The sequence below is a fragment of the Pelodiscus sinensis genome, chromosome 11 (genome assembly GCF_049634645.1).
Source record: "Pelodiscus sinensis isolate JC-2024 chromosome 11, ASM4963464v1, whole genome shotgun sequence".
Lineage (NCBI taxonomy): Eukaryota > Metazoa > Chordata > Testudines > Trionychidae > Pelodiscus > Pelodiscus sinensis.
Window position 1 is genome coordinate 32,569,369 of NC_134721.1, and position 21,000 is coordinate 32,590,368.

The window sequence follows — 21,000 nt, forward strand, 5'->3', positions numbered from 1 at the left end:
ACTCAAGGAGCTGATAGAGGAGGTATCTGAGCCTTTAGCTATGATCTTTGAAAAATCATGGCAGACAGGGGAGATTCCAGAAGACTGGAAAAGGGCAAATATTGTGCCCATCTATAAAAAGGGGAATAAGAACAACCCAGGAAACTACAGACCGGTCAGTTTAACGTCTGTCCCAGGGAAGATAATGGAGCAGGTAATTAAGGAAATCATATGCAAACACTTGGAAGGTAATAAAGTGATAGGGAATAGCCAGCATGGGTTTGTGAAGAACAAGTCATGCCAAACTAATCTGATAGCTTTCTTTGATAAGATAACGAGCCTTGTGGATAAGGGAGAAGCGGTGGATGTCATATACCTAGACTTTAGTAAGGCATTTGATACGGTCTCGCATGATATTCTTATTGATAAACTAGGCAAATATAACGTAGATAGGGCCACGATAAGGTGGGTGCATAATTGGCTGGATAACCGTAGTCAGAGAGTTGTTGTTAACGGTTCTAAATCCTGCTGGAAAGGGATAACAAGTGGAGTTCCTCAAGGGTCTGTTTTGGGACCCGTACTGTTCAATATCTTCATCAATGATGTAGATATTGGGATAGAGAGTACGCTTATTAAGTTTGCAGATGATACCAAACTGGGTGGGGTTGCGACTTCTTTGGAGGATAGGGACATAATTCAAAATGACCTTAGCAAGTTAGAGAAATGGTCAGAGGTAAACAGGATGAGGTTTAATAAAGAGAAATGCAAAGTGCTCCACTTAGGAAGGAACAATCAGTTCCATACATACAAGATGGGAAGCGACTGTCTAGGAAGGAGCATGGCGGAAAGGGATCTAGGGGTCATAGTGGACCACAAGTTGAATATGAGTCAATAGTGTGATGCTGTTGCAAAAAAAGCAAATATGATTCTAGGTTGTATCAACAGGTGTGTTGTAAGCAAAACTCGTGAAGTCATTCTGCCGCTCTACTCTGCACTAGTTAGGCCTCAGCTGGAGTACTGTGTCCAGTTCTGGGCGCCACATTTCAAGAAAGATGTGGAGAAATTGGAAAGGGTCCAGAGAAGAGCGACAAGAATGATTAAAGGTTTAGAGAACATGACCTATGAAGCCAGGCTTCATGAACTGGGCTTGTTTAGTTTGGAAAAAAGAAGATTAAGGGGGGACATGATAGCGGTTTTCAAATATCTAAAAGGGTGTCACAAGGAGGAAGGAGAAAATTTGTTCCTCTTGGTTTCTGAGGACAGGACAAGGAGTAATGGGCTCAAAGTGCAGCAGGGGAGGTTTAGATTGGACATTAGGAAAAAATTCCTAACTGTCAGGGTGGTCAAATATTGGAATAAATTGCCAAGGGAGGTGGTGGAATCTCCCTCTCTGGAGATATTTAAGAACAGGTTAGATAGACATCTGTCAGGGATGGTCTAGACAGAGGCTTGGTCCTGCCTTGAGGGCGGGGGGCTGGACTCGATGACCTCTCGAGGTCCCTTCCAGTCCTATGATTCTATGATTCTATACTGAACAATTGCTGACTTTCTCATTTTTGCCATACAATTTAATTGGAATGTAAATATTGTACTTACATTTCAGTGGTTGGTATATAGAGCAGTATAAACAAGTCATTGTATGAAATTTTCATTTGTACTGACTTTGCTAGTGCTTTCTATGTAGCCTGCTGTAAAACTAGGCAAATATCTAGATGAGTTGCTATACCCCCTGGAAGATCTCCCAGGATACATGTCCGCTGCTAAAGGGTTTTTAGACTGGCTGGTAAGAGGTTAAGGGAAGCAGCAGAATATGTGTGACAAGAAGGATGTACATATTGGCGAGTAGATTTATGATACAGCTGGAGCCTTCAAGGCAGGGTGACCATATTTCCCAAAGGACAGAGTATGGGCCTAGACTAAGTGCCTCCCCAGACTCCCCTCCCAGGACTGGCCCAAGCTGCTGGTTCAAGCACATGTGAATACATCCCCATGGTGCTGGCTGGGGCTCCTCACCCAAGCTGCCTTCCCCTTGCACACAGCTGGGGCTAGCTGGGGTGATGGCTTGTCCAAACCCTGCCCACCTCCTCCATGGCTGCTTGTTTGAGCCCTGACTCCTCCCCAGTGTGCACAGCTGTGGTGGCTGCCCACCTGAGCCCTGCCTCCCGCTCACACACCATGCACAGCTGGGGTTGGTGCTGGCTCACCCAAGCCCTGCCTGCTTTCCCAGACATGGACCAGGTGGCTGCACACCCAAGCCCTGTGCACAGCTGGGGTGGCTGCTTGCCTGAGCCCTGCCTCCCACCCACATGGGGGCTGGCATTGCTGCTCATTCCTCTGCACATTTCTCTCCACTGTTTTTGACAGAAGTGGACTTTTGTCTTGTTTGCTCTTGGCAACTGATCAAGTCAGCAACAGCAAATGGGACAAATGCCCGCTTTTGCCAAAAAATGGCTGGGGAAGGGCTTAAAATGGTTCTGTCCCAGCCAAAACAGCCACCCTACTTCAAGGGGTCATGCTGAGAAAGGAGGGGAACCAACCTCCCCCACCATGGGAACCACTGTCCTGGCTTCATATCATCCTTCCTCTCCAGCTGTCCCCAACCCACTGGGCTGTCATACTCCCCCCCACTCCACACACACACAGGTGGTTGATTTGATCTGTGGAGGGGATAATCTTGGAGCATTTAGTTAATACTTTGAGATAGATATTCTTCTGCCTGGAGACAGCCCTACCCCTCCTCAGTACTTGCCCAGCTTTGAGACTCAGCCGCCTGAGGTGGGGCACAGGACCTGTTTATACAAGGATTCCCTCCTTATTTCTGAGACACAGTGTCCTCTGAGGTGATGCACAGGGCATGTTAATGCTGGGTTTACTGGCATAGCAAGCTGAGCACTGGTTTTGGGGAGAGCACTCTTTGCTGAGTCATGCAGGATGCCTGGAATGGCAGCATGGAGAGAGAGGTTTGGCATTGCCTCCAAGCACCCTATCCCAGGCTACGTCTAGACTGGCATGATTTTCCAAAAATGCTTTTAACGGAAAAGTTTTCCGTTAAAAGCATTTTCGGAAAAGCACGTCTAGATTGGCAGGACACTTTTCCGCAAAAGCACTTTTTGTGGAAAAGCATCCATGGCCAATCTAGACGCAGTTTTCCGCAAAAAAGCCCCGATCGCCATTTTTGTGATTGGTGCTTTTTTTGCAGAAAACACTACTGTGCTGTCTACACTGGCCCTTTTGTGCAAAAGTCTTTCGGAAAAAGACTTTTGCCTGAACGGGAGCAGCATAGTATTTCCGGAAAAGCACTGATGATCTTACATGAGATCGTCAGTGCTTTTCCGGAAATTCAAGCGGCCAGTGTAGGCAGCTGGCAAGTTTTTCCGCAAAATCATGTGATTTTGCGGAAAAACTTGCCAGTCTAGACACAGCCCCATTGTTTACTCTGGAGCATAATGGTCCACTACTTATGATATGTAACTTGTGCTTGGGCTTTGGCTCAGAGAATGGGAGCAACAGAAGGCATGTCTTTAAGAGATATAATAACCAGAGGCTCTTGTACCTTTGGATAAGGAGGGTGGTCACTTGGCTGTCAACTTACCATAGTGTGAGGGAGTCACCCAAAACATTTTCAACCCTACCAGGTAAAATGTATAGAGTTATTCTTAGATAAACTATCCTGTGGTAGATGCCAACCCCAGCTGTTAAAAAAATCAGGAGCCACACTTAACAAAAATCATGAGATTATGTAAGAATAATAGCTTGGGGGGGAGGATTTTGCTTTTTTGAGCCTTTAGGATGCACCGGGGTCACATTTTGAAGCTTTCACCACATCAAGAGAGCTAGAAATTCATTTTTCTTTGAGAACTGAAGGCTGAAAGCACCGCAGATTCACTTGAGTCCAGGAGCTGCAGCTTTAGAGAAAACAATCAAGATCATGAGGAAATAATGAGTGAGAAAGCAGGGGTCTGCGCAGAAGCAAAGGAAACGACTAGGAAGGGGACAAGGCGAAGGATTCCGTGTAGCTAAGGATCACACCTCAATGCGTTGGGTAGGTGGGGGGGGGGGGGGCTTCCTCTTGTGTGCCCTAAATGTCCTTATAAGGAGAGGACGCTGCAGGAGGCGGGGCCTTTTTCTGTGCAGCTGGTTCACGCCCTTATTTGGAAGCGACGCAAGGAGAGGAAGGACAGCGCCACAATGGAAGGGGGCGGGGTCACGGCACGGCTCAGCCAATCAGCAGCCGGTCTTCGGAGTCTGCTGCCCTAGAGCCTGTGGCCGCCTGCGCTCAGTACAAGCCGACCTGGGCGCTACCTGTGCTGCGTTGCGCCGCCCCGCTCACGGACACCCTGATTAATACAAAGGCTGTTTTATCTCCAGGCGCGGTTCCAAGCCGCAGCTTGGACGTCGGCCTCAGGGAGGCTCCCAATGCCAAGCCCCTTGGCTGCACTCCCGGGGCTCGGCTCCCACTCCCGGCCCGCTCTGCACCCAGAGCCAGGGGGAACTCAGGCGTGAGGGCTGCCCGCAGCCCAGCGCCCTGCAGGCGAGGGGCGGTGGTGATCAAACGACGTGTCCTACTATTTCGTGGGGGGGGGGGTCTGTTACCCATGATGCACTGCACGCAACTGCAGGGCACCCGCACTGGGGTGTTGCAGACGCGGCAGCGTCTCCCTGATCCCAGGACTACATCGCCCATGACTCCCCTGCCGATGTCTCCCGTGGCTCTCCTTCGCTCGTGCCATTTCCCCGCGCTTTGCGGCTCTTTCCCGGCGGCGGGCACGGATTCCTTTTCTCTGCGTGCCCCGCGGCGCGGACTCTATTTCCCTGCATGCTTCGTGGCCGGCGCCGCCCGGAAGTGCCCCCTCCCCCATAAAGCGGAAGTGGGCGGCCGGTAGGCTCGGGGCGGGGCGATATTTGGTACCGTTATCTCTTGAGAGAGGAGCTGCAGTATAACGGACACCGCGCAGCCCGGACCGCGATCCCCCTGCCCGCAGCACCATGGTAGGACCCCGGCCCGCCGCCGCCATCTTATGGCCCACGCCCGCCATCTTGCCTTTGGGGCGCCTACGGGAGCCATAGGGGATGGGGGAGCCTGGCGTACCCGCCACCCTCTGTAGGGGGCGCCTGTAAGAGCGATCGGGGGCCCCGCTGTCGGCTCCAGGGCAGGAATCTGCTCTCGCCCGTGGGGCAGGTGGGGCGCTGCTCTGTTCTGGGTTTCTATGAATGGGATCTGCAAGGGGAGCCTCTCCCCGTATGGGGTCTATAGGCGGCTGTATGCTCCCTTCTGCGTCGGAAGGCCCCTGTAGGATCCATGGGCGAGGGGTTTCCTCCACCCCCTATGGAAGGTACCCCTGGGTTTCATGGGGGGGGACCTCCTCCTTTTTCCTGTATGGGGTTGGGATCGGCATCCCTATGAGAGGATTTTATAGGCTTTTTATGCGGCCTGTTTTGGCCATTTCCCTTATAGGTGCAAGTGTAGCAGGATGCTGATGATGCACCTCTGAGTGAGTCCCATGTGGGCCTGGCCCCTTCTCCTATTCTCTAATGCGGGATGGGCTAGGTATTGCTCTCTTTCTTGAGGCATGTTGTTCCGGGGCTGCTATTGCATCAGAGTGCGGGATGGCAATGGGAGATCCCCTAAAACATGGGGTTTGAGGCTTGCCAGCTCCCCTTTGATCCATCTCTTCTGCCTGATGCCCTATGTGTATGGGATCCTGTGACTTCAGGGCTCCCCATGTCTGCAACAGTTGAGCTTTCTATCCCAGGCCTTGCCATGGTACAGATGGCCTTTGGTGTGCCAAATTTTGGGTATCCCCTGCTGGGGATGTTGGCTGGATGTAGGAGTGGCTGGAGATATCTTTGGGCCATAAGAGGTACTTCTGACATTAACATCTGAGTCTAAGATGAAACTATTTTGTGCTCCACATTGTCCTAGCTCCCCCCAGATCAGCCAATCCAGTGTCCTGCTCTCAACTGCCTCGCTCAGTTTCTGCTCCCCACCATTACCCTTTGATAATGCCATGATGGTGGGCAAGCGTGCTGCTCTGCAAAATGTCTGATTCTCTCTGCCTTGTGCTCCCAGCCCTGGTTCTCCCACCTTGCATTGGCCAAACCTGCTTCACCTAGTGCCAGCAAGGAGCTCTCATGGTGCTTAGCGCTCTGAACTGTCTGAGCGGTGGGAGTGTTCCCTTGCAGCCTGTAGAGCCCTCCCACGCGGAGGACAAAGATGCTAGGGGGATGGGGAAGGGGAGTGGTGCTTGGTTAGCCTAATACCCAGGCTCCTAGCATTGCCTGGCTGGGGATTAGTGGTGAGCAAAACTTGGGGTGGAGGGTACAGGAGAATCGGGGGGGGGGGGGGGAGAGAGAAGGGTGATCAGCAAGACCTGTGAATAGTCTCATTTCTTTGGTAGAGCCAATAGCACTGACTACTTAGGTCTTTGCCATGGATTCAAACGGGGCTTCTGGGCTAGGGAACAAAAGCCCTTTAGCCTCCTATGGGCCCACTCAATTAGGAGGCTTCGGGGGGAGGGGGGAGCTATCCTGGCTGCATCAGCCTTGCTGCAGGAGGGAAGATATTGACTACAGTATCTAGGCCTAGGCTGGGGGATCTGATGATTCTCTCACTGGTCCGTGTTCTGAGCCCTGCATTGTCCCCATGTCCCTTTCATCTCCTCCCAGAAGCGGCTGCTGGAGCACAGTGGCTTGTGCTTCCCCTGAAGCAGCCTCCCTTCTCCATATAAGAGCATATCACCCTGCTGATTTGCCGGGCCCCTCTGCTGAAGCCAGACTCAGCTGACTGGCTGGCTGGGGATCTTGGCTGGACCTTTGGTCATCCAGGGAGACCTGGGCTGGGACTTGCATGGAGCACTGAGTGGTTAGAATTTGGGGTGCCTCCAGCTACTCAGATTGGCCCCTGTGCTGTCAGGCAGTGGAGTGCGAAGTGCTATGTCAGTGCCCCAAATAACAAGGCTCTCGGTCTTAAGGTGTCTAATGGGGGGTGGGGAAAAGGGGTGGACTCAGTGTCAAGTGCTGTGCTCTGAGTACCAGGCCAGGAAGGAGGGTGGAGGCTGGCTTTACTGCACCAAGAGACAGACTGGCAGTTGTCTTGGTGGTGGTGTGGGGAGGGGTAGCTAGTGGAAGAAGGCTGGGGTTAAATGGGGAGGATGAGTGGGAGGTAGGGCACAGGGTGAACAGGGACTATGGGGTAAAAGTTGTAGAGGGGTGATTAGTCTCCTCTTGAGGTGAATGGGGGCTGGTGCTATGCTGTGTGGGAAGGGCCCGGGCTGCTGGCTGGTGATGGGGAAGCAGCGGGCACAGCCTCCTGCAGAGGTCATGTGTAGTGCTGTTTCCTGCATGGGGTTTCGGGTTCCCTTGCAGCGCCTGTCCTGGGTGCTTGTGTAAGGCACTGATGCAGAGCTTTCCATTGAGCGCTCTTGTAGTTGGGGTCTATTTGGTTTGCTGCGGGCCCTTGGAGTGTGTCTTCTCTGGTCCTGCTTGTGTAAGCTGCAACTCTGCATCTTGCCCGATTCCCTCTGTGCTCCAAAGCCCATGGCAGCTGCTGGGTTAAATCTGCTGGGTCCATTGGCTTGGTACCTGGTGAAACAAGTAGCCCCCGAGACCTCGTGGTGGGGGCAATGGTTGGATTACCCCAATAATCCCCCTTTGCAAGGCTTCCCTTGTGACGAGCTGCCCTTTGGAGCTAGGAAACCCCTGTCTCTTGCTTGTGGCTGCTGGGAATTGATGTGTGGTGGGGCTGGCATCCCAGTAATGGGCACCTCATTGACCAACCTTTAGAGGTTTCCCCAGCTCCTAATTCCCCCTCTTCCCCCACAGGCATCTGGCGTAGCAGTTTCTGATGGAGTTATCAAGGTCTTCAATGACATGAAGGTGCGGAAGGCCTCCACCCCCGATGAGGTGAAGAAGCGCAAGAAGGCAGTGCTGTTCTGCCTGAGCGAGGACAAGAGGAACATCATCCTGGAGGAGGGCAAGGAGATCCTGGTAGGGGAGGTGGGTGAGACGATTGAGGACCCCTATCTGCACTTTGTCAAGATGCTCCCCCACTCTGACTGCCGCTACGCCCTCTATGACGCCACCTATGAGACCAAGGAGAGCAAGAAGGAGGATCTGGTCTTCGTCTTCTGGTAGGGCTTGCCCCCACCCCATTCCCTCCAGGGTCCGCGCCCCTTGCCTTGGTCACTCCTTGGTCCCCTGCAATGGTGTGCCCCTCAGCCCTGCTAGCTGGGTCCATCCTAAGCGCACGCCTGTTCTGGCCATGCTCCTCTCCAGTATTGTGCCTGCTCCACCTGCATCCTCTTCCATTCTGCCTGCTATATTTTGAGCCACACCCATCAGTCTGGGTGGCCCCCTTTGCCCCTCCCCTTTCTGGGGCCCTGTTCCCCTATCCCTGTTCTCAAAAGTCCCCTGGTTCCCTATCCTAGGCCAGCAGTGCCACCCCTTCCCTCTGCAGAGCAGCAGTGAAAGCTGCCTTTGTTCACCCAGTGTCAGCACCCGGCTCCTCTGCTGGGTGGAGCAAGCCCAGCAGAATGCCTGCTGCTAATTTAAAGGGGCTGCTGGCTGGCTAGCTGGCGGTGGGGCCCACAGCATTAGAGCACATGGGAGGAGCTGGGCCTCTAGGAGTGACCCAGTCAGTGCATCTTATGCTGGCTCTGCCAGCCCCCTGAGCCCAGCTGGGGCACCCCCTCCAGGGCACACCACGTTCACAGGGTTTTGAACACTAGCTCTTTCCTGCCCTGGGGCCAGCTGGAGGCTGCTGGAATGGGAACTTGGGAGGCATGAGTAGATGCAGATGCGGGGGTGCTATTAATGGAGGGAATCTGAGTGGGTGCTGGGGTTAGGAGTTATGACTGGCCTGCATTTGAAACTCTGCCCAGCAGTAGATGAATCAGGCCAATGGGACAGGGGAGACTTGGCACCGTCTCTGGGAGCTGCTGCACTGGCTCGAACCTCTTTTGAAGTGGCATTGAAAGACCCTTTTTGTTCTGGGCAAAGAGCCACCCTGACACTAAACCCAGAGCTCCCCCTCTGCCTTGCGAACCCCCCACAATCTCTCTCCTGGGCCTTCCCTACATGGCTGTGCCCCTCTTGCTGCTTGTGCCTCCTGCTGGGAATCTGAATCTGCCTATGGGGTGTTATTGCTAGTGTATAGCAGGGCCCCTTCTCCACCTGCTCCTTTCAGCCTCTGCTGCTGCTCTGTCCTCTTAGCCCTTCAGTCTGTCCCCAGGTGGGTTTGTGTCTGAAACCTCAGGTGATGGCTTGTCCCTTGGGGAAGCCTCCAGTTCCTGAGGTTGGTGTGAGTCCTCCCCTTCTCCCCACAGGGCCCCAGAATGTGCCCCCCTCAAGAGCAAGATGATCTATGCCAGCTCTAAGGATGCTATCAAGAAGAAACTCACAGGTGAGTCAATTCCTGTGCCCCCAGCCCTGCCAGCTCAGGGGGCCCTGGCCTGTGGTGGGTGAGTAAGCTAGCAGCTCTGCAGCAGGATGGCTCAGTGACGGTGCTGTGTGATTCTAGCCTCATGGTCTGCCTGAGCCCAGCTGGAACGGTGCACTGGCAGTGGCCCTGGGGAGCTACCACCTGTGATACCAGGACTCCTGGCTCCTATCCCTGCTCTGGGAGGGAGTGGGACTAATGGGCTAGAGCAGTGTTTCCCAGTTGGTGATCCGTGGAACCCTGGGGTTCTGCGAAGAGCCGGCACTCCCCCGTCCCCTCTTAAGTCGACAGAGCTGCGGTGGGAATTGCGGCAGTGGGGCTTTTTTTTTTTTTTCTTTGATGAAACATGGCCCTAGGGTTCCGTAGCCAAATAAAATTGGGAAACACTGAGCTGGAGCCACTTGGTAGTAGTCCAGGAGCCTAGATTTGGTTCCTTGCTGTGCTCTGAGACTTATCCCACTCCCCCCTTGGATGGGAGTATCAGTTCCCTGATGCATGTGACCAGCTGGGAGGTGCTACATAGTCCATGATCCCATGGCAGGATGGCTCAGAGTGGGGTGTGGAAAGGTCCCTGATGGGATGGGGGCAGAGCTGGGAATCCTCAGGTTCCCAACTGATCATGTCCAGGCTAAGGCTTGTTGTCCTGGATATCACACCTTCACCCTGCCCACAGGGAGTGATGGAAAAGGGTATGTCCCAGGTCCTGGCTAGATCCCAAGGGGAGGTGGATCTGGGAGGTAGGGGAAGAGTCAAGCTGGATCCCAGCTATGTTGGGATGATTGCAGCCCATTGGTTCCCGTAAACCTCCATTTCTTCCCTCCCTTTCCCCTCAGGTATCAAGCATGAGTTGCAAGCAACCTGTTACGAGGAGGTGAAGGATCGCTGCACCTTGGCCCAGAAGCTGGGCGGCAATGCCGTCGTCAGCTTGGAAGGGAAGCCCTTGTGAGCGGCTCCTAGTGCCAGTTTATACCGGAGCTTCCATGTTAATCAGTCCTGTGCTACCTTTTTTGGGGGTGGGGTTGGGAGGGTCGTGGGGGGGGGATAATTACTTAGATAATGTTCAGATTCTTTGCCTCCTAAGTCTCCTTCTCCGGTTTGCACGATCAGAGTCCCCAAGACACTCCACGGCCCGGCCGTGCCTGGTGTGCAGGGCACCTGCCAAACCCACTGCCTCCTTGGTTACCTGGAATTTCTGCCTTGGAGACAAAAGGGACCATTCCCTGGGCACTGTAGCTTCTCCTCAAGGTCCTGGGCCACTGCACCATCAGAAGGGACCATGCATTGAGCTCCCTAGCTTGGTATCTAGAGACACCAAGAAGGGACCATTCTTGGAGAATGGGAGCTCACTGTAGGTCTTAGGACAGTTTTCCATTCCTGGGGAGCCTTCCCTGAGCTTGGTCTAGTTCTGGGACCATTCCCTATTTCAATTCCAGAAAGTCTCTGACCAACCTCTGAAGGAGACAAACTGGTTTCATGGTCACATTGCCCTCTCCTGACATCCCATCTCAAATACTCCATAGGGCTGAAGCCTCAATGGCCAACCCATTGCTGGCCAGGGCTAGTGAGTGAGGGACCCTCCAACAGCCAACCCAGGTCTTGAGCCACTAGCAGTTTCTGGTGGAAGGTGACATCCTAGTAGCTCCTCTTAACTGCATCCCTGTAGCCTCTTCCTGACTCTGGAATTAAACATTTCTTGTGTGTGTACATTTTTTTAAGAGTTTTGTGTTTTTGAAACAATGAAGGATGCCGATTCTCTGTAGCCCCACCAGAAGAGCTGGGGGTGTTCCTGGAAAGCAAACCCCTGTTGCCAACTTGTCCATGACTTAGTGGCTTTGTGCTTGTCTGTAGTACTGTGTATAAATGGAATATTGTGGAGAAACTTGCAAAATTTAAGTAACTGGGGGCTGGGATACACCCTTCCAGTGGAACTTACTAATATGGAAGCAGCACCTGTAATGACCTTCAATAAAAAAAATGAATGCTAACAACCTACTGCCCTGCCTCTTTTTTTTTTTTTTTTTTTTTTTTTTTTTAATTTGGAAGGTTTGAGGTCACCAGGAAAGGTTAGACGGAACTAAGGAGTCCTGGGAGTCTGCAATCAGTGTGGAGGCTAGGGTGTGGCTGCTGCCTTATCAGTAATAGCAGCTGCTTGACAAGGAAGGACACAGAGGGACCTGGGAAGGTCTCTTCCCACAGTGCCTGGCTCCTGATCTAGGCAGCTGGACCACTTCCCAACCCTGCACGTATCTCAGTCCTGGCCCAGATTGCTGGCTGTCTGTTGCACTAGGCTTTGCTTCCCCTGACACATGGCTCCTTAGCCCTGGTAGTGGAGCTGCTGGGGGGGATGGGAGGGAGAGTGAACTACACAAGAGGACAATAGTGCTGCCCACTCCTTGCTCTCACAATCTGTTGGGGCTGCTACTCCCAGCAGCCACCCAGAGTCTCAATGGGGGGTAGAGCCATGCCATGTACTAGCTCAGCAGGAGATGGGGCCTGAATGGGTCCTCTGCCCTCACGGATACATTCCCTCACTTAAGGTGTGGGGGGTTGAAGCCTCCGACAGCTTGACGACCCTGTATGGATGTTCACCCTAGCTTGAGATGCCAGCACAGCTTCTCCGCTCTGAGTGTTTGGGGAGGGTGGGGAGACAGGGGAAGTAAAGGTAAGCAGTGTTTGAAGCAGGGAAGTCCTTGCAGCAGCTGTGTAGGAAGCAGGGCTAGGAAGAAAAATGGGTTTGGCAATGAGGCTGCACTGGATGGAGCTGGATACAAAATGGGCCTTTATTGGGAGAGGTTAGGGCTGGGGGCTACAGAGCTGTGAATGGATTGACTGCATTGGAAGGGCAGAATTGAATAAGAGCTGCCTGGCCATGGTGTGTTGTCTTTCTCCTACCCCTTCTCCCCTCTTTCTGCTTGCCCCTAGTTGCTAGGAGAGGGCATTGAGCCTGGACTCTTCTGCACAGCTAGAAAGGACAGGAAGGGATCTTGAGATCCTCTAATCCAGGCCCCTGCACTCAGGGATGAGTAATAGACCACTACTGCTAGCTCTCTCTCACTTGCTCTTAATCTCCAAGGTGGAGATTCCACACTCTCCCTAGGCATCTTATTTCAGCACTTAACCACCCTGACAGGAAGGTTTTTTTCTAATGTCCAACCTAAACCTCCCTTGCTGCAATTTAAGCCCATTGCTTCTTGTCCTATGCTCAGAGGTTAAAGAGGAAAAACTTCTCTTTTTAACCACCTCTCTCTCTCTCTCTCTACCCTGTGTGGTCCAATGCACAGCAAGGGAGGGTGAGGCAGAGGGGAACGGGCACATTTAAGACTCCTGGCTCCAAGCCTGCCCACTCTACCTCTCTGCCATTCCAACAGTGGGGATAGAACCCAGGAAGCCTTTCTGAAGGAACTGTGGGCTGCAGCATTGGCTGGGAGGCAAGGGAAGTCAGTTAATGGGCTGTTATGGGGTAGTTGCCCCCCAAATCAACTGGCCCCACCCATTCTGCAGAGCAGGTATCGAGGGGCTGGAATGTCAGCAGGGTTGGCTTGGGCAGGGCTGGGTTGAGGCAGCTGCAGTCGTACTGGGGGATCTCTGCACCAAAAGGCTGAGCGGCCCCTTCCACAGGTGCAGGGCTGGGTGGCAGCATCAGACGTCACCTTTCAGCACAATCAGGGTGTTCCGGAGCAGCAGGCTGCTGGCCTGGAAGAAAGAGGGGGAGTTAAAGGGGAGGGGAACACTCACCCCCACAGTGTGATGCTCTGGGGTAAACTGGGATCCCCATCAAACCTAAAATGACCCTTCCCTGGCCCTCTCAGCTGGGACAGACCCCAGGAGTGCTGGCTCCCAGCCTGACTGGGAGCAGTGTTGCAGGATTCAAGCTGTGCACAGGGCCCAAGCGTGTGTGTCTTCTGCCCTCTGCTGGCCGCCTCTGGGTATTGCAACTGAGGACAGGTTCTGTGCTAAGAGGGGCATGCAGCTGATGGGAGGGGGACTCAGATAACTCTCCAGACTCCCACCCCAGCATGCAGAGAGCATGTGGAGGTGGGGGAGGGAATAGGGCTCACCAGGGGATAGTGAAACAGAGCATATATTGGGTGAGGAGGGGACCCTGATTGGATAAGAAAGAGATGGAGGCTTCTGAGGAGGTCTGAGTTCAGGTTTGTAGGGGAGGGAAAGTGTGGGATCCCCAGGGGTTCCCAGTCAGGTTGGAGGAGTCCCTGTGTCTCCACACACAGACTGGGTTGGGGGTTCCCAGGGGTCCCAGGTTGTGGGATTTCTGAGGGGGTCCCCCCAGGTACCTTGGCATGTTTCAGCTCCAGCTCTGCCAGCTCAACCAGGTTCTTGCGAAAGGCAGAGATTCGACGGGACTTGAAATCAGTCAGTTCTGCCCAGGGAGAGAGAAAACCCAGGCGATCTGGAACCCAGCCTCCTGCTCTAACCCATTAGAGACCCCACCCCCCTATCCTTCCTCCCCCCGAGCCAAGGACAGAACCCAGGAGCCCTTCTGTACTTACCTTGCTTGGCGGAAGTTGACAGCCGTTCAAAGCGCTGGCAACACAGCTGCTGATGGGTCTCAGCAGACTTCACTTCCTTGTTCTTCATGCGGGCTTTGTCCAGTGCTTTGTTGGCATTCTCGTAGTCAGCCAGGGCCCGCAGGCGCCGGTACAGCAGATCCTGGAGACACAGACTGTTATACATCTCCATGCTCCACCCCAGAGATGGCTGTATCTCAGGGATGAATGAGAGATCCTCATATTAACAGCCCCACATCCCACCAGAGAACTGGCTGTGTCTCAGTGCTCGGGGAGGGATCTCTGTATAAATAGACCTTGTACCATTCCCCAGAGATGGCTGCATCCCTGCATCATGCTGCCTGTACCTTGGCTGCCTGTGAGTCTCTCATGTAGTATTTGAGCAGGTCAGACAGCTTCAGATCCTCATCTGATGCCACACGGCCTTCTAGCTTCTGGGGAGGAGGGGACAGAAGGAGGTTCAGTAAAGGGGGAGATTAATCCCACAGCTACTGCCCCACCTCACCCTTCTGAACTAACATCACCTCCTCTGCATAGAACTCAAAGGTCACAAACACTCAGCCACATGGGGCACCAGCAAGTGGGTAAGGAGGCCCTCTGAGGGGTGCAGACTAAGGAATATGAAGGTCCTGCCTCCCCACTGTAGGACCTTTGGGGTGGGCTGATCCTGGTTGTGGAGTTCAGGGGAGGGTGGGAAGACACCAGGAGATTGGGTGGCGGTCCAGAGCCTGAGGAATGGTGGCAGGGTGAGGGGAGATGCTGCAGAGCAGAGGGGGCGCATAGCAGAGTAGGGGAGGGGAAAAGACCCTTCAGGACAGGACGGGGGGAGCCATCACTCACCCGCAGCCGTTCAAAAAGTTCTGCCAATTTCAAGAAGCTCCTGGGGAGCGAAGGGGAAATTCATCAGTAACCCTGTACTGCCCCACCACCACCAGCCCCCGAGAGACCCCATGCCCTTCCCCTACATTAGGGCCACTCTGAATGCCTCATTCCTACTGAGATATTCCCTCCAATGTCACATGAACAACCCCCAGGACCAGGGCACCCACTAATCCCACCCCCTTTCCTGATAGCCCCCTCATCCCCCGTGTCCCCTGCATCCTGCCCCGTCACCTGACAGCACCCCATCCCTGTGTCCCCTGCATCCTGCCCCTCACCCGACAGCACCCCATCCCCCCTCAGTATCTCCTGTATCCTGCCCTTCACCTGACAACCCCCATCAGGTGAGGGCAGGACACAGCTTGCACCCCCCAGCTCTGCCAGAGATGCTCCCTTCTCCACAGAACTCTACTGCCACACCAGGAACCGCCTCTCCGCCCACCCCCGGCTCTACACCCAACCACTGCATCAACCACCACCACCACCCAGCCTCGAATCCCCATTTGGCACCCCAGGCTGGGTTGGAAGTGCCCCCTGGTGCCCAACTTGGGTCACTGCAGGGTGAAGCTAGTGTTGAGTGCATGGGGGGGGGACACCTTATATCAGCCCCTTGCCCCCAAGCTTGGTGGAGTTTATTCAAGTCCCTGTCCCAATACCTCTGTCCCCAGCACAGCCCCTGCAGCAAGCAGTTCTGGAGGACCTAGGAGAGCTCCTCCCTGCATTTCAATACTCACATCTGGAGCTGCTGGACTTCCTGTGTGCCCAGGCTGCCCAGAGCCACTGCGATGGGGATATAGTCCTCTGCCAGGCCTATATGCAGGGGCAGCCATCAGGGAGGGGATGTACCCTTTAGCCTGGGGATTCCCACCTCCCCCCACCAAATCAGGGGTCCCAACCTCACCCCCAACCCCAGGAACCCAATGGAGTATCCCTCCCCACGGCCGCCACCACTCTGATCCCTAAGGGCTCCCCCTACTGGCTCCTGGTAGGGGACCGCTAGGCAGCTGCCATGCTCCAGGAATCCCTGGCGCTAAGCACCCCAGGGGTCCCCACCCATGAGTGCCCCTGATCACCAGGGACCTCCCTTCCCCAGGAGAGACATTCCTGAAAGGGGCACTGCCAGGGTGACCCTGGTACCAATGGGGGCGGTAGGCAAGGGATCCCCCACATACTCTTGTGGGAGCGCATGACGCGGTCGGCCTTGAGGCAGGTGTCGCGCACACGGGTGTGATACTCCAGCAGGAACGTTCGCTCATGCTCAAAGAACTCGTCCACCTCCTGCAGAGGGTGAGAGGGAGCCAGAGACCCAAGGGTGCCCCACACACGGACCCACCCAAAACAGGAGCAGGGCACTGTATATACTACACAGCTCCTCATGCCCAGAGATTGCCATTTGGCTCCTGCACGGGGGGGAAAAGGGGGAATCTACATGGGCTGGGCCAAGTGCTAACATGGTCACTGCTGCTGGGGGAGGAATCTGGGCAGGCCGTGCCACTCTTGGTGAGAGCCAGGAGGGGACGTGGATCTGTCCATGTGGCGCCACTCTCCACAATACCGTGTGTGTGTGTTGCGTAAGCTGCGCCACTTGCTGTGAGGAGGGGGGGGATCTGTACAGGCCATGTTTCTCCACACTGGGATTTGGAGGGTGGGAGAATGACACAGAAGCCTGTTGATGGTTTGCTTCTCTGACAGCCACTCCCATCAGGCCTGACACCCTCACTACACCTAACACACCGTTAGCATGAGATAGACCCAAACAGTGGCATGCAAGATCTCACTAGACCGCTAATTCCCTGCTCATTACAATGTGTGTGTGATGTAGCGCCTGGATGTGCACAAAGCATTATACATGAGCACTAGAATTACATTCTTCAAATGGGTTTGGCAGGCAGTGCCTAAGGCCAGTCCATCGTAGGCAAAGGAATATGTATGTGCTTAGCTGACCTGCCTGGTCATCAGGCAGAGACAGGGAAGTCAGCTGTGCATACAAAGGTGACCAAAGCTGGCAGCTTAGCGAGTGGAGGAGAGGCCTCTTAGCTAAGTGCAACCAGGACGGATTCAAGGGGCCAGTGCTCTTGAACCCACAGACCACTGGGTGGCACCGTAACGAGGTATTTTTTGCACCTGGGGCAAAATATTAATTATGTGCCTCCTCTCCTTAGGTTAGCAGCATCATGCTCTTTACTTTTGCAGCTTATTATTTTTACTTATTGCGTCTTTGTGCTCCTGATTATGATGCGCTGGGGGCGAGTGCCCCACTTGCCCCACCCTTGTTATGGCCCTGCCATTGGGTCCTCCAGCCAAGGGGTTGAATTCCCAGAGGAACTGGATTTAGGTGAGGACCCTGCTAAGGCAGTGATTGTAATTCTCAGAAGCACAAGGGAGGCTTTTGCTGTTGTAGCCCTTTATCTTTACTCCTCCTCTGGGAACCACCAAACCTGGGCCTTTTCCTTCACTAAACTTCCTTTAATCCACGCCAGTTCAGTAAGCGTTTGGCATTACATCTGTCAGCAGCCCTGGATTGTCTCTGAAGGAGCCCTGAGCTGTGTTACTTCTGGGAGTGTTCCAGGAGAGGGCTGGAGACTGCCCCACGGTTTGAGGGAAGCCAGGGCTGGAGGCTGGGTCACTGCGGGAGGGTGTGACCTGCATGGGGATAGCCTGGCTGTTGGTGTCAGGGCTGGGAGCCACAGCAGCAGAGCACTGGAGGCACCCAGCGCTGCAGGACAGGCATTGGTCTGGCTTGACCCCCCAAATGTCACTGGGGGATCGGGACAGGCCATTCCATTCTCGAGGCTGGGGGGGAGAGAGGTCTGCACGGGGCCCATGGATTTTGCGGGCAATAGGATGAGATGGAGGCATGCACTCTTTTCCTCATCCCCAGGGGGCTCACACACCCCACTGCTGTGCAGCAGGCCCTTACTCACCTTCAGCCCTGACACCCCGGTGATGAGTGCCTCGTCGGCTGACTTGACAATGTTCCGGAAGAAGCCACCCAGCAGCTCCTTGCGGTTCTTTCCACGCACACTGAGCTGCAACGAGTGGGAGTGCCAGTTGGGGGCGCAGACGGGAGAGGGGCCCCCAGGACCCCCTGCACCCCACATCCCTCCCAGCCTACCACCAGAGTCAGAGACAAAATGAGCACTTGGGGAGAGGTCTATGCAGGCCGGGGTTGGAGGGGAGAGGGGGACAAGGAAGAGGAGAGAAAGAGGTGTCCCTCTTACATCTCTAGCTCCTTCCAGGCCTTGTTCTCCTCGTGTTGTGTGGGGACTATCTCCCACATGGCCCCTCTTGCTGATGGGAGGGGTGGAGATGGGAATGGTCTCAAATTGGATACCAGAGGCCTGTGCCAGGAAGGCAAACATCTCGGGGGGAGGGGGGAGGGAGGTGCAGCTCAGCAATGGAGAAGGCTGGTAGTGGGGGGGGGTAACTCAGTGGGGAGATCAGCATGGAAGAGGAGAGGTGGGGGGATTGGGGCAGACTTAGTGGAGTCCAGGTGGGGGGGGGGGGGGCGCAGAATCAAAAAGGCCCTCAGGTGGGTGGGGGACTAGGGGGTTCAGCAGGGGAGAGGTGTTCAGAGGAGGGGCGCTAGGGGTCTCACATCTTGATTGTATTCCAGGAAGACATGGAAGTTGTGGTCCCGGCGTAGGATGGGATGGGCTGCCAGGCGCTGTAGAAACACCTCATGCATTGCCACCGTTTTCTTAAAGATGGCCAGGTACTCGCTGTGGGAGACAGCTTGGTGAGCATCAGCAGGGACAGTGCCCCCCACTGTCCTCCATACTGTCCCCAGTGAGCCCCCTGGATCACCCCCACTACCTTCCCTGTACTGCCCCCTGCAGTGCCCCTACTGACCCCTGTGTCACCTCTCACTGAACTGCAGCCATGGCACAGAGCCCCTTACTGACCCCCACCGCACAGCGCCTCCTAGTGCCATCCTGGGGCATTGAGCTCAGCCTCCACCCTCCCCTGGTGTCACTCACCCCTCCAGCTCCTGCTTTATCTTGGCAAACTCCTCCCGCGTCAGGGTGCTGTTCCCCTCCCCGAGGCGCTGCAGCTTCTCCCGGGATGCCTCGAAGTCAGGCCTGGGAGGTGCCGGGGGGATCTGGGCGGGAGGTGGTGGGGAAAGAACCAGGAGAAATATTAGCTCTGAATCCCTCCTCCAGCCTCCCGAACCTCTGTGACCCCAAGCGCCCATGGTCTCCTGATACTAGCAGTGAGGAAGGCTAGGGGAAGGGGGAGGACTAGGGCAGTCTGGAGGCATGGGGTGGAGCTGATGGGGACTCATAGTTGGGGTATGGGGGAGAGCAGAGCTGAGGGAAGCTCACATTTTTGGGGAGGGGATTGAAGCTGTGGGGGGCAATGCTTGGGACAGGAGGCTGGGAGGTGGAGCTGGAGAGGCTGAAAAAGGGTTCATAGCCAGTTGCAATGTGTGTGGAGGGGCAGGGCTCAGGGAAGGCAAAAGGCTCACACACACCTCCTGGACAATTTCCAGGCCATAGTTCTGTTCTCCATATTGGTTCCCACAGACTGGGATCAAGTCACCCCTAAATCCTCTCTTGGTTAAACTGGTCAGATTGAGCCTTGGAGTCTCTCCATTTCCCAGTTCTTTGATCCTTCTCAGGGCTCTTCTCTGAGCCCACATTAGCAACATCCTTCTTAAGCTGTGGACCCCAGAACCTGACATAATGTTCCCCCTTATGACACCCCTCCCCATGTCCCCCCCAGACACCTTCCACATCATGATGATCTCCATATCTCATCTGCCCCTTCTGGAGTCACGTTTTACAATGTCCCCCCAGGCTCCCCTCCACTCCCACAATACTCCCACTTACAATGATGCCAGCGTATTCATCATTTTCAGAGAAGGTGTCGTGCAGCCACACAAAGTCCTCATGCTGCCGGACCACGGATAGTGCTGGGCGGGTGAAGTGGGGCAGTGAGCTCTGCAACAAGGATGGGGCAAGAATGATACACCCCAAATCTGGGACCCCCCTAGTATTCACTTCAATATAAAGACCTGCCAGAGACCTCCTCAAACCAAGGACCCCCCCCAAGACTACCTCAAATGGGGATGCCCAAGCCAAGAATCCACAAACCTCATTACATTCTCCAGTGACCCCCAAACATCAGAGCCCCATGGTGGGAGACCCCCCCATAAGGTCCCCTACCACCCTGTCTCTCCAATCCCCTCACCCCATATTCCCCCCTCACCTTGGTCTGGACAGTGAATTTCACCTTGTCCCGCTCGCTGACTGCGTCTGAGATCTCAACCTGCAAGGAGGGGTCTGCGGGGAGCTCCCCTGAAAATGAGCAAGGCTGAGGAAGAGAAGAGGGTTAGATGTACGGGCACCCAATCCCGCAGAGGGGGAGGATGCAGGGCGATACCCGACCCCGAGCACCAGGGTGGGGGGTAGCAGGGTGCAGGCTCCTGCCCCTCTCGGGTGGGGAATGCAGGTTTCAGCTGAGGGCACGGGCTCACCTTGCTCTCCTCCCCCGGCGGCATCTCCAGCGGCTCCTCCATGCGCCTCCGGGAAAAGAGCAGCCCAGGATGCCCTGTAGGCGGACCCGGGCTCAGGCCTCATCAGCTGACTAGGAATAGGGAGGGGGAGCCGGCGGAGAGTGTCGCCTCTTTAAATCGGTTGTGACAGCTGCTCCACGCCCCTTCTTCTTATTGGGCACCAGGCACGGAGTCCTCGCTCCCATTCGCTAGGATTCCCACCCATCGGCCACCAAGCGGCGGGGACGGGGGCGTCTGCCATAGAGTCTTAAGGGGGCGTAGGGGAGATGAGTGTGCGTGTGCCCCCTCCCTGGCGGGCTGGTCCCGGCTGCATGGATGTGTGTGTGTGTGTGTGACCCCCTGGCAGCTGAGGAGATGGGGGCGCGGGGGACTCTGGGATGCTGCAAGCGTATCAGCTGGATGTGGTACCCTTTGCTATTTTGGGAGCTGGGGGAGCAGGGGGCTCTGGGAGGCTGCAGGCATGGCAGTGGGAGGCTAAGCAGATGGAGACAACACCCACCCCTTGTTCTGGCTCAGGCAGCTGATGGAGCGATGCCAGCACTGCTTGCCCCATTGCTCCAGACCTACATCCGCAATGAATCCTAGTGCCTCTCAGTCCCTTATGGATGCCACCCAAGGTTCTACAGTCGTGATGAGTTCACTGCTCCTAACAGAGCTCTCAC

The 21,000-nt window shown here is 55.0% G+C and overlaps 2 protein-coding genes across 4 annotated transcripts; one reads left to right on the plus strand and one right to left on the minus strand.

The window, feature by feature from the left end:
* Positions 1-4,628: 4,628 nt before the first annotated feature.
* CFL1 (cofilin 1) lies at positions 4,629-11,403 on the plus strand. 2 transcript variants are annotated; one of them, XM_075939007.1, is made up of 5 exons: positions 4,629-4,968; positions 5,435-5,471; positions 7,801-8,108; positions 9,303-9,379; positions 10,249-11,403. In XM_075939007.1, the coding sequence occupies exons 3-5, from the start codon at positions 7,849-7,851 to the stop codon at positions 10,359-10,361; spliced, it is 450 nt and encodes a 149-aa protein (XP_075795122.1). In that variant the 5' UTR covers positions 4,629-4,968; positions 5,435-5,471; positions 7,801-7,848; the 3' UTR covers positions 10,362-11,403. The 2 variants fall into 2 exon arrangements, with proteins under 2 accessions (XP_075795122.1, XP_006129755.1); XM_006129693.4 differs by lacking the exon at positions 5,435-5,471 and having other exon boundaries at positions 4,810-4,968.
* A 35-nt stretch (positions 11,404-11,438) lies between these two features.
* SNX32 (sorting nexin 32) lies at positions 11,439-20,456 on the minus strand. Of its 2 annotated transcripts, XM_006129691.4 has the most exons (13): positions 20,300-20,456; positions 20,032-20,136; positions 19,653-19,763; positions 18,801-18,922; positions 18,419-18,542; positions 17,745-17,849; positions 15,993-16,098; positions 15,555-15,630; positions 14,782-14,821; positions 14,289-14,375; positions 13,924-14,083; positions 13,708-13,793; positions 11,440-13,108 (listed from the first exon to the last, which is right to left on the minus strand). In XM_006129691.4, the coding sequence occupies exons 1-13, from the start codon at positions 20,339-20,341 to the stop codon at positions 13,055-13,057; spliced, it is 1,218 nt and encodes a 405-aa protein (XP_006129753.1). In that variant the 5' UTR covers positions 20,342-20,456; the 3' UTR covers positions 11,440-13,054. The 2 variants fall into 2 exon arrangements, with proteins under 2 accessions (XP_014432330.1, XP_006129753.1); XM_014576844.3 differs by lacking the exon at positions 13,708-13,793 and having other exon boundaries at positions 11,439-13,108.
* Positions 20,457-21,000: the final 544 nt, after the last annotated feature.

Excerpts from the sequence above, each read along its gene's own strand:
- CFL1 (XM_006129693.4), top strand. Across the intron at positions 8,109-9,302 it reads GATCTGGTCTTCGTCTTCTG|GGCCCCAGAATGTGCCCCCC; the intron begins GTAGGGCTTGCC and ends TTCTCCCCACAG. Across the intron at positions 9,380-10,248 it reads TATCAAGAAGAAACTCACAG|GTATCAAGCATGAGTTGCAA; the intron begins GTGAGTCAATTC and ends CTTTCCCCTCAG.
- SNX32 (XM_006129691.4), bottom strand. The coding sequence starts at position 20,341 with ATGGAGGAGCCGCTGGAGATGCCGCCGGGGGAGGAGAGCAAG. Across the intron at positions 18,543-18,800 it reads ATAAAGCAGGAGCTGGAGGG|CGAGTACCTGGCCATCTTTA; the intron begins GTGAGTGACACC and ends TGTCTCCCACAG. Across the intron at positions 14,822-15,554 it reads GAAGTCCAGCAGCTCCAGAT|GAGCTTCTTGAAATTGGCAG; the intron begins GTGAGTATTGAA and ends TTCGCTCCCCAG.